The 15,643-nt window shown below is 38.3% G+C and overlaps 1 protein-coding gene across 1 annotated transcript in view; it reads left to right on the forward strand.

The window, feature by feature from the left end:
* Positions 1 to 15,643, forward strand: part of HECW2 (HECT, C2 and WW domain containing E3 ubiquitin protein ligase 2) — a 356,874-nt gene that overhangs the window by 242,581 nt on the left and 98,650 nt on the right. The window contains exon 16 of the mRNA XM_006862016.1: positions 1,996 to 2,092. Coding sequence (XP_006862078.1) covers positions 1,996 to 2,092 — 97 coding nt within the window. The remainder of the gene's footprint in view (positions 1 to 1,995; positions 2,093 to 15,643) is intronic.

Here is a 15,643-nt window from a genome sequence, read left to right on the forward strand (position 1 = left end):
CAAACCCACCTTGGTTCCATGGAAGAAATATCTGTACCTGTAAACAACAGTCTAGAAAATCCCATGGGGCCACTCGGCTCTGTCACATGGGGTCACTATGAATTCTATGTATTGGAATTGACTGCATGCCACTTAACAACAATAAGTATTTGTTTGTTCAAAAAAGACAGGTATATTAATAGCATTTATGAACACAAAATTGTTGATTGTGAACTAGGATCCCTGATGTTTGAGAAGTCAGATACTCAGTCTTTATTTTGTTTATTTAAATATGTCTGTGTCTATTTCTGGAGTCCTGGTATGGTGCTGTGAATTTGTGTGCTGGACTGCAAGGTCGGTTTGACTCGCAAGGTCAGCAGTTCAAGCTCACTAGCCACTCCTCAGAAACCCTATACAAGGTCACTATGTGTCAGAATTGATTCAACAGCACTCAGTAACAATGTGTCTATTTCTGGATTCCTAGTGTGATACTATTGCATAAGCACTGGACTGTTACCTACAAGGTTGGTGGTTTAAACCTACCAGCCTCCAGCCATTCCTCAAAAACCCTTCACAGGGTTGCTTTGAGTCACAACTGACTCAATGGCATCTAACAACAACCTGATGAGGTTATCTACTTCGGAAACCCTTTACAGGCTCACTATGAGTTGAAATTGACTCCGTGGCAGTGTAAGTGGGCATAACTACTTCTGATTGTTAATAATGTAATCAAATGAATCACTGTAGGTAAACAAATAGCTTTGTTGACAAAAGATGTAATAATAGAGACCATAATAAATTTTAACTAGCTAGTTTAAAATTTTAGGGACATTCACCAGCCTTGACTTGTACATAGATTTTTTTTTTAACATATTTTGTACATAGTTCACTGTTATTAAGTGCTTTTGAGTTGGTTCTAACTTATAGCAACCCTGTATAGGGTTTCTGAGGAGCGGCTGGTGAGTTTGAACTGCCGACCTTGCAGTTCAAAGCAACCTTAGGGTCCAATGCATTATCCTACAGCAGCACACTAGAACATGAACTATGAACACATAGTTCATAGTGTTAATTATATTGTATGTGTTGATATTGTTATTGGTAAGGAACTATGCATGGCTTGTCATTGCTGGCTGCCATTGAGTCAGTTTCGATTCATAGCAACCACAGTTCCAATAGAATGAAACATTCCCCAGTCCTGCACCATCGATTTCTTTGAAACATATTTTGTACACAATCGTTTGCTATATTTGAGTCCATTGTTGCAGCCATGGTATCAATTCATTGCATTAGGAATCTTCCTCTTTTTCACTGACCCTCTACATTACCAATGATGATACCCTTATCAAGGGGCTAGTTCCTCTTGATAACATGCATAGCTGACACATAGAGTTTGGGAATGATTAATGCTCTATTTTGGTGGGTAGTTGTTGGTGGCAACTATTTTATTTTGGTGACTCTGGCTCTGCCACTGTACCTCTGTAGCAAGAGATATTAACTGGCATTAAATCAAAAGATAATTTTTCATTTCTGGCAATTGCTTGTGAGGTTGATTTTGATAAGGAGATGCTTTAAAATGATCAATTTCTAGAGTCTCACTGTTAATCTCATGTTGCAATTTAGTAATAAATATGGTTCATCAAATGAATTTAATAAAAATGTTTAAGTGAGTTACATGTGATAGCTCAAAGTCCAAAAATCACATAACTAGCTAGACATATTGGTCCAAACTATTTTTGAGTATGTTGTTGTTGTGAAGTGCTGTTGAGTCAGTTCCGACTCAAAGTGATCCTGCGTAGGATTTTCAAGGAGCAGCTAGTAAGTTTGGAGCATGGACCTTGCTGTTCACACTGACCTCGCAGTCAAGAACTTACCCTACAGCGCCACATCAGGACTCCCTCTTTGAGTATAAGAAATATTAAAGAGGAAAAACAATTATATAAAAATATAGTCATATGCATTAGACTAATAACAGATGTTTCTCTTCTGATTCTTTTCTTTTCTGATTGATGCTTTCAGCTTATAATGACAAGATTGTTGCATTTCTGCGTCAGCCCAATATCTTTGAAATCCTACAGGAACGTCAACCTGATCTTACCAGGAATCACTCACTCAGGTAACCATAATGTTGGTATTTGGTTCAAGTTGCATATGCTTCAACTATTAAATCTTCAGTAACACTGATAATCATCTGAGAAATTCGTTCTTCCTTTTTGGCATCCTGAATAAAGTCATCTTGTGCACCAATATTTTATGTCATCAAGACCAGATCATTGTAGTCCTGGTTTCTCTCTATAAACTTAACGACGATTGTGAGAATGGCGCATGGCTGGGCAGTATTTTGTTCTGTTGTTGTGAGTAAAGTCACTGTGAGTCGGAATCGACTCAATGACACCTAACAACAACAACAACAACAAAACAACCTATTACTCTCTTCAAAGAAGAAATATGAAGAATAAACAAAAAAATTGCAGGCAAGAATGCATCCTACATATACTGATTATTATGAAAATGTTAAGACATGCACTTTTTTGAGGGTAGCTTAAATAAACAAAAGTAACATAGAGTTTATTGAACTGAGGTTTTGAAAATCCTAGAATTGATAGTCTCTTTTTTCCATAATAAAAACACCATTGAGCCTAAGTAAGGAATCTGATCCTCCCCACAGTCCAGCAGTATCCGTATGAACTCTTCTCTTCTAAACAATTTTTCAGTTCATTGTGCTTCAAACCCAGTTTTACTTTCCTGACTACATGCTGTTCCTCTTTGGTAAACTTTTCTAAGATTGACAAGTGAAAGCTTTCCTTTAACACCAAATGCAAGAGCTCCTCTTCCTTGAAGTCTCTCAACTGCACCAATTTATCTTGCTCCAATGATCTAGGCTAATATTTCTGGACATCAGTGATGTTATTGGTAAGTGCCATTGAGTTGGTTCCAACTCATAGCAACCCTCTATAGGGTTTCCGAGAAGTGATTGGTGAATTTGAACCACCGACCTTATAATTCAACTTTGTGGCCCAGTATCTATCCTACAGTGCCACACCAGGACTCTAGTAGGGGTGGAACAGTGTAGCTTTCACTGGAAGTCTTCTATAGTACGAAGTCCATTTGGCCTACCTGCCACATTTACTGGTAGAAGTATGTGTCTGATAGGTTCAAAGCAATGATCAAAAATACTGATTCACTTAACTATGTCAAACTATTTTCATCAGGACCACAGGGGAGCTTTATAAAATATAGAGTGCTATGTCTCACCACCCCCATTCAGTCTCTGGGTTTCTACCCCCAATCTCACACACTTTATCTAGGAATTAACTTCTCCATAAATCTGATTGCTCAGCCAGGTTAATGACCTTTGGCTTAAACATTACTGGCAATGAATTCTATAATAATATATTGAATCAACTGTCATACTATTTTGGTTACTTGAAATGAAAAGGTAGGGATCTTCTCAAACTCATCATTATTTCTTCTTAGATATTTACAGTAGCACTTCACATGTAATACAAATATATGTCATATATTTGTTGATTTGGCTATAATTTGCCAAATATCTTTCCTATGGCATTCTCAGGAGCACAGTGGCTCCATAGGATAAGCACTGGACTGTAAGCCACAGGGTCAGTAGTTCGAACCCACCAGCTGCTCTGTGGGAGAAAGGTGACTACTTCTGCTCCTGCAAAGACTTAAAACCTTGGGAACCCCAAACAGGGTTGCTGTGAGTTGGAACCTGCTCAACGACACTTAGTAACAACAGCAGTGATATTCTCATTCTCCCAAATCTTTAAAGTTGTGTTTACCGTTAGAAGTTTCTAAAGAATAAAGTCATGGAGTCCTGGTATGACACTGCAGGATAAGCACTGAACTAATGGCAAGGTTGGTGGTTCAAATCCAGCAGCTGCGCCTCAGAAACCCTATACAGGGTCACTATGAGTCAGAACTAGCTTGACAGCACTTCACAACAACAGTAACTAAGGCGATATCTACAAGGGGGCTTCAAAGAGTTCATGGGAAAATGGAATGAAAAGATAATGGTTATGATTGATTGAATGTAAAACTGGTGATCTGCTCTGTAAACCTTTCACTCAATTCACAATAAAAAGGTTTTTTAAAAAAAAGATAATGGAATTTTTCCATGAACTTTTGAAGTTCCCTCGTGACTGGAAAGGTGATGGTAACTGAAAGGCCAGTGGTTTGAACTCACTCAGTGGCTCTGTGAGAGAAAGAACTGTCAATCTACTTCCATAAAGACTGTAGCCCAAGAAACCGTATAGGACAATTCCACTCTGTCCCATGGGATCACTTGAGTCAAAATTGACTTGACAGCACCCAATAACAGCAACAAAGGCTGAACATACACAGAATTCCAAGAACATCACAGATGCTACAAGTATTGCTCACAGAGAAATTCCATCTACACAAGTCTTCATGCTGTCCTCAACACAGGTATGTTGTTCTCTAAGACAGAAATGTTCATCAGTGTTCATTTTACAGTGGGGCCCAATTTAGGGCATTCACTCAGAAATCTATGGTCCTCTAGAGAATCTTGTGTAAGAATATTTAGTTCCTAAAATCTTGACAGAAAAGAGTTCCTCAGTGGTTTAATTAGGAATCTTAGCAATTCTAGATTTCCAAACAAAATAAGAAACAATATCTCTCCTATTTTGCTAATCACAAAATAAAGAGAATTCTATTTTTTCCCACTTCTACCAAGTCTAATCCCGGTATGTACAGTGCATGCGTGCAGTTTAAGTTAATGTTAGTTTTTCTCTTAACAAAAAAAAATAGAAGCAAGAAAGAAGAAACTCAAGAACTTTTCTACTTCTTTTCTGCACTCCACATTATAATTTAAGCCAATGAACCTGTCTTCAAATTTCCACCTTCAGAGATTCGTTGATCTAATCAATCTGAGCAGAGTCTCCAACAATATCATTATTCTGTAATGATTTGAAGGAACCTGTACAGAACCCAACAGAGGGAAAAGCCTCAGACTCCTGTTGGTGGTTTCCAATTTCGTTTTTCTTTCTCTTTTCTTTTTTTTTTTTGTGTTTAAAATCTCAAGTTTAAATATTGCTGAAGAGTTTTACTTTTTAGTACCACTCGCAGTCCTCAGTTAAGCACATTCTAATATAACGTGGTCGTTTCATGATCATCTTTTGCTAATTAATGATTTGATAGACTCTGAAATGTGTTTCAGCCTATTTATACTTTGCTACAACAATTTTCAGAATTTTACCACAGGAAGCATATGTAGCCATGATATGTAGAAGGGAGCAGGAACTTAAATTAATGAGATAACGCTGTTTCCTCTTACCCAAATGTGTGTCACAATGCTCTCTGTCTCTGAAAAGTTTGGGGTAGTTAAGCATTTTGCTTATCATAACAATGTAAAAGGGAAGTTTGTAGATCTAAGAGAACATTCTGTTTCATATAGTTGAAAACTGCATTGTAAGGAGCGTTTCCACAAGAACAGGGGTGGGGAATCAGCTAGTGTTCTTTAATCTCAGATTTCAATTATATTGTTTATAACAGATTTATTTCTGTGTGGAGTAAAGTTACTGAATAATCTGTGTGTCAGAGATAACTATGTGGACCTTCTGCTCATGCCCTGAGTAAGGGTGCATTGTGTGCACATTGTACTTCATCCATGGTACAGCCAACTAAGAGCAGTATCTCTTCTTATTTTCTCTGTGATGTAATGATGAAATAAGTAATGGCCTTTGGGAAATTTGAGTAGTTAACCTATTTGCTTTGCATTTTGCTTGTAATTCTTGCTGTACCTGAGGCTAGTAAGCAGTGTACTTAGATTCTATCTATACGTGACTCCCTTTTCCTTGAGTCTTTACTTAGCTGTCTTTTCCTGTGGAATGAATATGATTTTCCATGTAGTGGGCTTGATTTTACTTCCAATTTCTCTCGCTGAGTCTTTACTTCCTCTAACGTCATCTGTCACTCAAACATGAATGATATCAAGTTGTTGTCCTCTTTTATTTTTATTATTTTTGTTGCTTAATCTCAGAGGTAATTCTAATTCCCCAATTAGAAAAATCAACATCCGAGTCAATACCATCGCTGTCAAATGAGCTAGCATCCCCACTAGATTGCTGGATCCTAGTCCTGAGTCTTAACGCTACTCATCTGTTAGTTTGTCATACTGTGGTTGCTTGCATGTTGCTGTAATTTTGTCACCAGTAGTTTAATACTACCAGGGTCACCTATAGTGGACAGGTTTCAGCTGACCTTTCAAATTAAGACAAACTAGGAAGGAGGAGAGGCAGAGTGATTCTGAATGTTAAGCCGCTGAAACCCTTATGAATAGCTGCAGAACATTGGCAGCTATAGTACCTGAAAATGAAAACATTATGAATAGCGTTAGATTATCGTCAGATATAGTGCCAGAAGATAAGCCCCTTAAGTTGAAAGACACTAAAAATATGACTGAGAAAGTGCTGCCTCCTGAATGTAGATATCGTATTAAGCAAATCTGCTGCACAAGACCTATTCTTCTTCAAAGTATTCAAGAACAAAGATGTCAGTTTGAGGACTAAGGTGCTCCTGACCCAAGACATGGTATTTTTCTATAGCCTCACATGCATGTGAAATTTGGATAATGAATAAGGAAGACCATAGAATAATTGATGTGTTTGAGCTATGGCGTTGGAGGAGACTATTAAAGTAGACTGCCAAAAGAACAAACAAATCTGTCTTTCAAGAAGTACAGCCAGAATGCCCCTTAGAAGCCAAGATGGCAAGACTTTGTTTCTCCTACTTCAGACATATTATCAGGAGGAACCAGTCCTTGAAGAAGAACATTATGCTTGGTAAAGTAGGAGGTCAGTAAAAAAATAACTGTTCAAGAGTATTATTTTTATAGGGGAACATAGTTTATACAAACCCAACAGATTGTTAACCATTGGTGTTTGTTGTTGGTTTGAACCTCAGATGTTGTAGTTAGCAGCCCAGTACTGTCCTACAGGGTCACATCAGGATTCCAGTATTGGTGTCTATACAACGTTAAAGTATAAAAAGGACCCAAGTGTCATAAAACTCAGTTAAAAGTTAAGAAAATCTTGTAATTAGATCCAACCAGTAAGTTTGTTCCTTCATCTAACCGAGCTCTCCCTGACATCAGTGATAATTATTTGGGGCTCCAAGTTCACTCCTCCTTTAGCGCTCCCCTTATAAATTTCCTTCCTGCTGAGTAAATTGGGCTGTTACAAAGTTTATAGTAAATCAGTAACTTAGAAATAAATTCTAAGCCACAAAAGGCAAATCTGTGTTGTAGGATTCACCAGGAACATGCAGACTACGGGTTTTTTTGTTTTGTTTTTTATCATTTCTTTCATCCTATTTTAAGAGCCCTAGAGTTTTGATACTATTTCATTTTATTCTGGAATTCTGGGGTGGTGCTGTGGGTTAATGTGCCAGAATGCAAAGCCATTTGAACTGCAAGGTCAGCAGTTCAAGCTCACCAGCTGCTCCTCGGAAACCCTGTACAGGGTTACTATAGGTTGGAATCGACTTGATGGCACTTAACAACAAACAACAACAATTTTACTCTGATATTTTTGTTGTTGTTGTTATTTTGAAAGTAATCTCCATTATGAAATTAACAAACAGTATAGAAATTTGTGAAGTAAAAAAATTAAGTGTTTTCAAAAGCTGGCTTTCATAAACCAATTCCCAGTGTCTAGAATTTTGGACCCAGTTCTTGTCCAATTTTCTGGCAAGGGAATATTTCTACATTTAATATTAGGCTAGAAAGTTACGATCTAAGTTAAGATCTAAGCCACTTGGTCTAAATTGCAAGTATTTACTTCACCTGTGCATTGTCTTGTTAAGACTTGCCTAGCTCTCTCAAAGTCCTTTCCTCATTTGTTTACTGCCCATTCAGTAAACCACTCATACGGTATCTGGAACCAAAATAACAAACTCTTTGGTTTTTGTTGTAACAAATTTAAATAAGAAAATTTCAATTGGGACTATTACTTTCTTATAGACCATTTATATAGAGGTTATTGAAAAACTTACTGACATCACAGATTAATGGTCAATGATAAGTCATTGTCTCTGACCAGGAAGTTTCTATCTGTGCATCCTAAAATATAATAGAATTTGTTGTTGTTGTGTGCTGTTGAGTTAGTTCTGACTCATAGTGCCTTGTAGAGTGTTTCCAAGGCTGTACATTTCTTTGGGAGCAGGAAGCCTCCTCTTTCTCCTGTGGAACAGTTGGTGGAATCAACCACTGACCATGCGGTCAACAGCCTAACACAATCCACTGTGGCACCAAGGTTCCATAGCAGAGTGTAGATCTGAAGTATTCAGGTTTTGGGTTAGACAGACCTATGTGTGAGTTTTGGCCCTGCAGTTTACCCTTCAGGTGACTTGGAATGAAACACTGAATCCCTCCAAGTCATCATTCTCTTCTCCATAAAACAGTGATAGGGATTTCTAACAGGTAGCATCCTTTTGAATATTAAACAGAATATTGTATATAAAGCATGTGGTACTATGTTCGGATGATAGCCATTTTTTTTGTTGTTAGCTGCCATCAAATTGCCCCCTGACTTAACAACCTCCTGCACAATGGAACAAAATACTGCTCGTCTTTGCCACCCCCATGATCCCTTTATGAATCAGAACTTTGCAATCCATAGGGTTTGCATTGGCAGATGTTTTGAAGTAAATCACCAGACTCTTCTTTCTAGTTCCTCTTAGTCTGGAAGCTGGTCTAAAACCTGTGTTTACACATGACAAGCATTGGCAGGGAATCCAGATGGTATCTTCTGCATGCAAGGGGCGAATTGTACAACTGAGCCACCAGTTTCCCCTTGTTGTTGTTAAGTGCTGTTGAGTCAATTCCAACCCATAGCGACCCTGTATACGGTTTCCGAGGAGCAGCTGGTGAGTTTGAACCACTGACCTTGCAGTTCAAACAGCTTTGCAGTCTGGTGCATTAATCCACAACGCCACACCAGAGTGTCCTCTGGTAACCCTAAAATCATTGATGTGAATTTTATATTAGCAGTCTGACCTTCACTTCTCTATTGTATCACAAGCACTCAGTCTAATGTAGTTTATTCCTAAACTTGGTCTGGTGTTCTAAACCACTGTCCCTGAGGCTGATCCTACATATAAATGGAATTGTAGAATTCTGTAGCTATAATTAAAATGCAGCCAGGGTCCCTAGTTTCATGTAGGAGGTCTTTCTTGTGCTGTGCTCATACTGTTTTCTATCAGGAGCTTTGCTCTAAAATCATTTTTACACTTACATAATGAAGCAACCTTCACTGCTCCATGCCTAGACAACTGAGTCTTCTGACTCAAGGTTCATTAGAAGTTACCAAAAGCCAACTAATTGTGACACTATCTTGGAGATAACTTTTCAGAAGCTGCCCAAGGACTTATTAAAATAGCTTCACAAATAACTAATCTTCTCATTTTTCTGGTTGTTGTAAGAACTGTTGATATGTTTCTGACTCAAAGTGACCTTGTTACAGTTTCAAAGTAACAAATGGTGGGTTTGAACCATTAACCTTGATGATGCAGTCCAGTGCTTATTCTACAACAGCACCACACCAAGACCCCTCATAGATCAAATAAAAGTTTTAAGATTTTGTCTAACAAAAGGTAAGAAACACACATTCTAATATCCTGCCATCTACTCAATGGCTGCTGCCATGGAAACAATTGCTACTCATAGTTCATTTGAATGGACATGCTAATTTATAAATAGCCATAGGAAAAGCACTGGACCGCAAGGTTGGATCACAAGGTCCATAATTCAGACTTACCAGCCGCTCCTTGGAAACCCTATACCTGGTAGCTATGCGTCGGAACCAACTCCACAGTGTTAAACCATAATATATGAAGGGCTTCAAAATGTTCATGCAAAAATGGAACTAAAATAGAATGGATTTTTTCCATGGACTATTTGAAGCCCCTTTGTATGTCCAGTCTAGTTTCTATCTTGTTCATATATGGAATCTTATAGCAAATCACTTTAAAGCAATTGGACAATCACTTAAGATTTAAGAAAGAAAAAAGGCCCAAAAGAAGGACTGTCATAGACAAAATTAGATTATGTTTTTGCTTATCACCTTCAGCAGTTGTTGTTTCCCATTCATGCAGTTCCCTTACACAACTGTGAAAGATATGTTCATCCACTTGACATATCTCCAGAGCATTGTACTTTCTTGCTAATAAATGGTTCAATCAGGGTTTGCAAACCATTGTCTTAACATGAGGAATAATCATATTTTAGTTATTATTTTCTGTTCCATTATTAATTTTTGCTGTGTTCTGTTGCATTTATTAAAACAGTAAAATGTTCTTTTTTAGTTGCTCATCAAACATGGGCTTATTATGGACTAAGGCAAATTCACAGTTCTGAATCTGGCCTTGGTGATTTCTGTAGATTCAAAAAATGATAAAACCTTTTCTAAAATCATACAGTTCTGAATTTTCATTTATGATAGTACAAATGACTTTAAATGAAGCCTACTTTTTAAATATATTTAGACAAATTGCTAAGTTGTTAATCAATCATTTCTTATAAAGTAAACAAAATAAGTATTTCCTCTGTTTATTTTCCTCTATGAATGGATTTAAACAGTAGTGGAAATTGTTTTTAGAAAAAGTAGCTTGGTATCACCATCACTAAAATTAACATCACAATATGCATATTGTCCTACATACAACTGAATCTGTGGTACATCCCCTGTGTTTACTCTCAATTCCTGGAGAGTACTTCTAACACAAAATATTCTTGCAGATCTATCAGGGTTGTGTTATATGAAAAATTAGGCCTCCTGATGTGGTACTGTAGGATAAACACTGGACAGCAAGGTTGGTTTGAACCAGAGGTTGGCCATTCAAGCCCACTAGCCACTCCTCGGAAACTCACTATGAGTCAGGACTGACTCGACAGCACTTAATAACAACCTGTATCTTAATTTAAGTTTATCATTAACAGTAGAAATCACATACAGTACGATCTGTGCTTAAAATAAGGATCCTGCTGGCATAGTGGCTAAGCACTCAGTTGCTAACTGAAAGGTTGGTGGTTTGAACCCACCAGTGGTTCCACAGGAGAAGCATGTGGCAATGTGCTTTGGTAACCATCACAGCCTGGGAAATTGTATGGAGCGCTCTGTCCTTTGGGGTTTCTATGAGTTAAAACCAACTCTGGCAACAGGTCTGATTTTTTTAGTGTTGTTTTGGCACTGAAAATTCTTCAGACTATCTTGTATTTTTCTACCATGTTTATTTTTATGTGCTTATATTCCAAATAGAGGGCCAGTATTTTAAGTCAGGGTCTATATATTAATCATATTTTTAATTCCCATAAGACTTCACATCTTAAATGGCATAAAGTAACCATTAGATGGAATCCTGGTGTGGCACTGTAGGATAAGCACTAGACTACTAACTGCAGGTCAGCAGTTCAAACCCACCTGCTGCTTCTCAGAAACCCTGTACAGGATCACTGAGTTGGAACCGACTCGATGGCACTTAACAACAAGTAGTAGATAAATATTTGCAAAATGAATCATTTCATTGTTAGTATATTGGGACATAATCGTAACCTGCAAACCTACTTACCCCAACTCTGAAATTTCCATTTCACAGAATGTCATATAAAGGGGCTTTAAAAAGTTCATGGAAAATGGGAATGAAGAGATAATGGAATTTTTCATTGAACATTTTGAAGCCCCTTGTACATAAAAGATAGAAGATTCTTCTTTTTAATATAGCAATTTTTTTATATCTTGTACATTTCAGTAGGTTGCTTTACTTTTTAATTTATTTGGACATAGTTAAAATATTTAATTCTCACTGTTGTACAACTATTATTTTTCTTCTATTCAGTCTTTTAATTTCTTGAAGTAAAATGTTCTTTTTTTCTTTATTTGTTATTGTTATTAAGTGCCATTGAGTCAGTTCCAACTCATAGTAACCCGGTATAGAGTTTCCAAGGAGCTACTGGTGGGTTTGAACTACTAACCTCATGGTTCGCAGTAAAGTGTTTATTCTTTTATAGGTTTTTCCTAAGTATTTCATATATATATGTGTGTGTGTATTTTTGTATTTTATAAATTATGACTGCCAAATAGAGAAAAGTACTAGATTTTGTAGTGCCATTTTTCTGAGGTTGTTTTTGTTTTGTTTTGTTTCCTTGACATTTTATATCCTGTTTTGGAAAATACGCATTACCCTTACCTATCCTTTTATGTACTACCTAACTGGCTTGTCCATTCTAAGTGCTTCATGGTAACAAACTTGTTTTTTTAATATATTTATTTTAAAATAGACTGCATTCAGATATAACATGGTTTCGATTCCTGGACATATTTCCAATTAAAGTTCCTATTATCAAATGCATAATATATTCTAGCTGATAAGATATTATAAACTTCTTTAATTATTTTAACTTGAGATACTATTTATACATTTTAGTCTACTGTAGATATTAATCCTTCAAAATAATGATGGGCTTATGGTTCAAGCTTTAGAATGCCTTAAGTAAGCGATCTTATTACAAGATGTTTTTGTATGTACTAGCTAAATTCAGTCTTTTAGAATCCAAAATGGATTTACTCTATATAGAATTTTACTTTATTGAGAATCATGTTTCTGTTTATTAATTAATTTAAGAGAAAATAAAACTCTTCACATTAATTATCTCCTGAGTATTCAAAGCATTATTTCAGTTTCATACGGACGCTACTATCTTATCTACTGCGTGTCATAGTAAATACTCAATAAATACTTGTGGAATGAACCAAGGTAAACAGCATTATTAAAACAAATTTATCTACAACAAATACTGAAACAGAAAATGTAGCTTATCATGCAACATTTAGTTTGACTCTATTGTCAACAGATCATACTATCTGTTGAAAAGGCAACTAAATATATATGAGGCATTTGTGGTGCAATGGTTAAGCGCTTGACCATTAACTGAAAGACTGGTGGTTTGAACCCACCTAGCAGCTCTGTGAGAAAAAAATCTGCTTCTTAAAGATGCTTCTCATTATTTTTAGCTGCCTTCAAGTTATTTTGGATTCATAGTGACCCTGTGAATAAAACACTGCCCAGTCTTACACCCTCCTCACAATCTTTGTTATGTTTGATCCCATCATTGCAGTCATATGTCAGCTCATTTCTTTGAGGTTCTTCCTCTTTTTCACTGACCCTCTACTTCACCAAGCATGATTCCCTCTCCAGGAACTAGTTCCTCTGGACAATGTGTCCAAAATACATGAGACTGAGTCTCACCATCCTCACTTCTAAGGAACATTCTGGCTATATTTCTTCCAAGATGTTGTTGTTGTGGTCAGGTGCCATCGAGTCGGAACCGACTCATAGCGACCCCATGCACAGCAGAACGAAACAATGTCCGATCCTGGGCCAACCTCACTACCGCTGCCACACTTGAGTCCATCAGTGATGCCACCTGGCCAGTCAATCCCGTTAGGGGTCTTCCTCTTTTTCTCTGACCCTCCACCTTACCCAGCATGACATCCTTCTCCAGCAACTGTTTCCTCTGGACAATATGTCCAAAGTAGGAGAGACGAAGCTTAGCCATCTTGGCCTCCAAGGAGCACTCTGGCTGCACTTCTTCCAAAACAGATCTATTGGTTCTTTTGGCAGCCCATGGCACTTTCAGTATTCTCCTCCAACACCACAACTCAAAGGCATCAATTCTTCTTTGTTCATTCTTCTGGCAGTCCATAGTAAGTCCAATTTTCATCACCAGAACTATAACTCAAAGGCATCACATTTTCTTTGGTCTCCCTTAATCATTGTCCAGCTTTCACATACATATGAAGCATTTGCCCGTAGGAAACCCTATGGGCAATTTGCCACATGGGATCCCTAAATTGAATTGATCTGATAGCAGTATCCAATAAGGTAGCCAATAGTAAAAGTTATTCAGTGCTTACTATGTATTCTCCATGCTAAGCATCTTATTTGTATTTGTTCATGTAATCCTTCCCGTAATCCTGTAGTCATGTTGTAGGATAAGCACGGAGCTGATAACCACAAGGTCAGTGGTTCAAAACCACCAGCCATTCCTTGGAAATCCTATGATGTTGTTAAGTCCCGTTGAGTAGGTTCTGACTTAAATAGTTTCAATCACTGACCTTATGGTTCATCCCTATAAAGGGTTGCTATAAGTCAGAACTAACACCATGGCACTTAACAACAACAACATAACCCTAGAGGTAGATACTATAACTGTGCTTATTTTAAAGATGAAGAAATAGGCAAGGAAAGTTAGGTTACTTTTTAAGTTTCTCTAGTTTTCTGTCTCCATTTTCTCCCACATTAGACTGTGAGTCCTTTCCTGTGAACCTTTAAATATGGTGGTGGCCTCTAGCCAGCTGGGTGCCTCTTAAGTTCGCTTCTTATTGACTGAGGTAACCTAGGTGCTAAGGCCTTTTTTGATATTTAGGATAAGAGTTAGGTTCGAGGTGAATAATATTAGATGTCCTCTAACTAGGGGACTCAGGACTGCCCACATCCCACTGTACCTATCCCTGCCCCTTCTATTCATTACTAGCAGCAGTGGCAATTGAGAGTAACAGGTGTGGCTTTACGATTGCCTAGGCTTATTACCTGATAGTTGTTAAGTGCCATCAAGTCGATTCTGACTCATAGCAACCCCGTATAGAGTTTTGTGTTGACCTATATTACCTGATAGATTAACACAAAACTCTTGATAGAACTGGGATTTCCCACTGCATAGGCTTCAAGCCCAAGTGGGACCTCTTCGTCTAATCCTTTTCCTCTGCCAGGCCCCAAAACAGAAGCAGTGATCTCCCTGAGCTGCCTGTTCTGTATGAAGGATAAATATGACCTACTCACTCACAGAAAGGAAGCAGAAGAGAAGAGGGCTGCTTGCTCATGGCTCTGTGCCTCCTGAAAACACTCTGACTTACCTACTAGAAAAGACCAGTGCTGGTGTTGTGCTATAGGATAAGCACTGGACTGATAACTGCAAGGCCAGAGATCAAACCCATCAGCCTCTCCTTGGAAACCCTAAACAGAGTTGCTTTTGCTTTTCTTGGACTCCCCCTGGCAAGTGGTCAGAAACTCTCCAGTTATGCTAGTAGCTCCGTTTCCAAGAAACACTATGTGTAGGAGCCTGGAGCTTATGGCACCCAGTAAAGGGGCTCTGAGAGTCTGGCTGCCTTGGATACCCTCTCCTTTAAGCCTCTGCAGAGACCACTAAAACGGAGGCAGAGGGGAGAGGGGGATCTCACTGCACTTGTTTTGAACACCTGGGCCTTCCAGGGACCAGAGGGCACCCTGGTGCCCACTCCAGAGCATGCTTTGTGCCAGGCATGGGTAGTAACACTGATTTTGGGTGCTTTTGGCCAAGGATGCTGTGGACCTTCTGGCCTGTTCAACTGGTCCAGAGGGTTCCAGAACCCACTAGCCCACTCCAACCCTCATGGAAGATTCACTTTGACCCAGGTGGACCTCACACCCTCTCCTCACAGGAAAGCACTGATCTAGGCTGCTGGGTTGGCCTTCATCACTCAGATAGACAGAATCTGTGCTGGCGAGCCATAAGGGAGTGGGGGAAGGCTGTGGGTCTGGAACTGGCCTTGTCAAGAAGCCTGGGGCCTTGTTCCCATCACTCCTGCCCAGTTCC

This window comes from Chrysochloris asiatica, unplaced genomic scaffold (genome assembly GCF_000296735.1).
Source record: "Chrysochloris asiatica unplaced genomic scaffold, ChrAsi1.0 scaffold00045, whole genome shotgun sequence".
NCBI lineage: Eukaryota > Metazoa > Chordata > Mammalia > Afrosoricida > Chrysochloridae > Chrysochloris > Chrysochloris asiatica.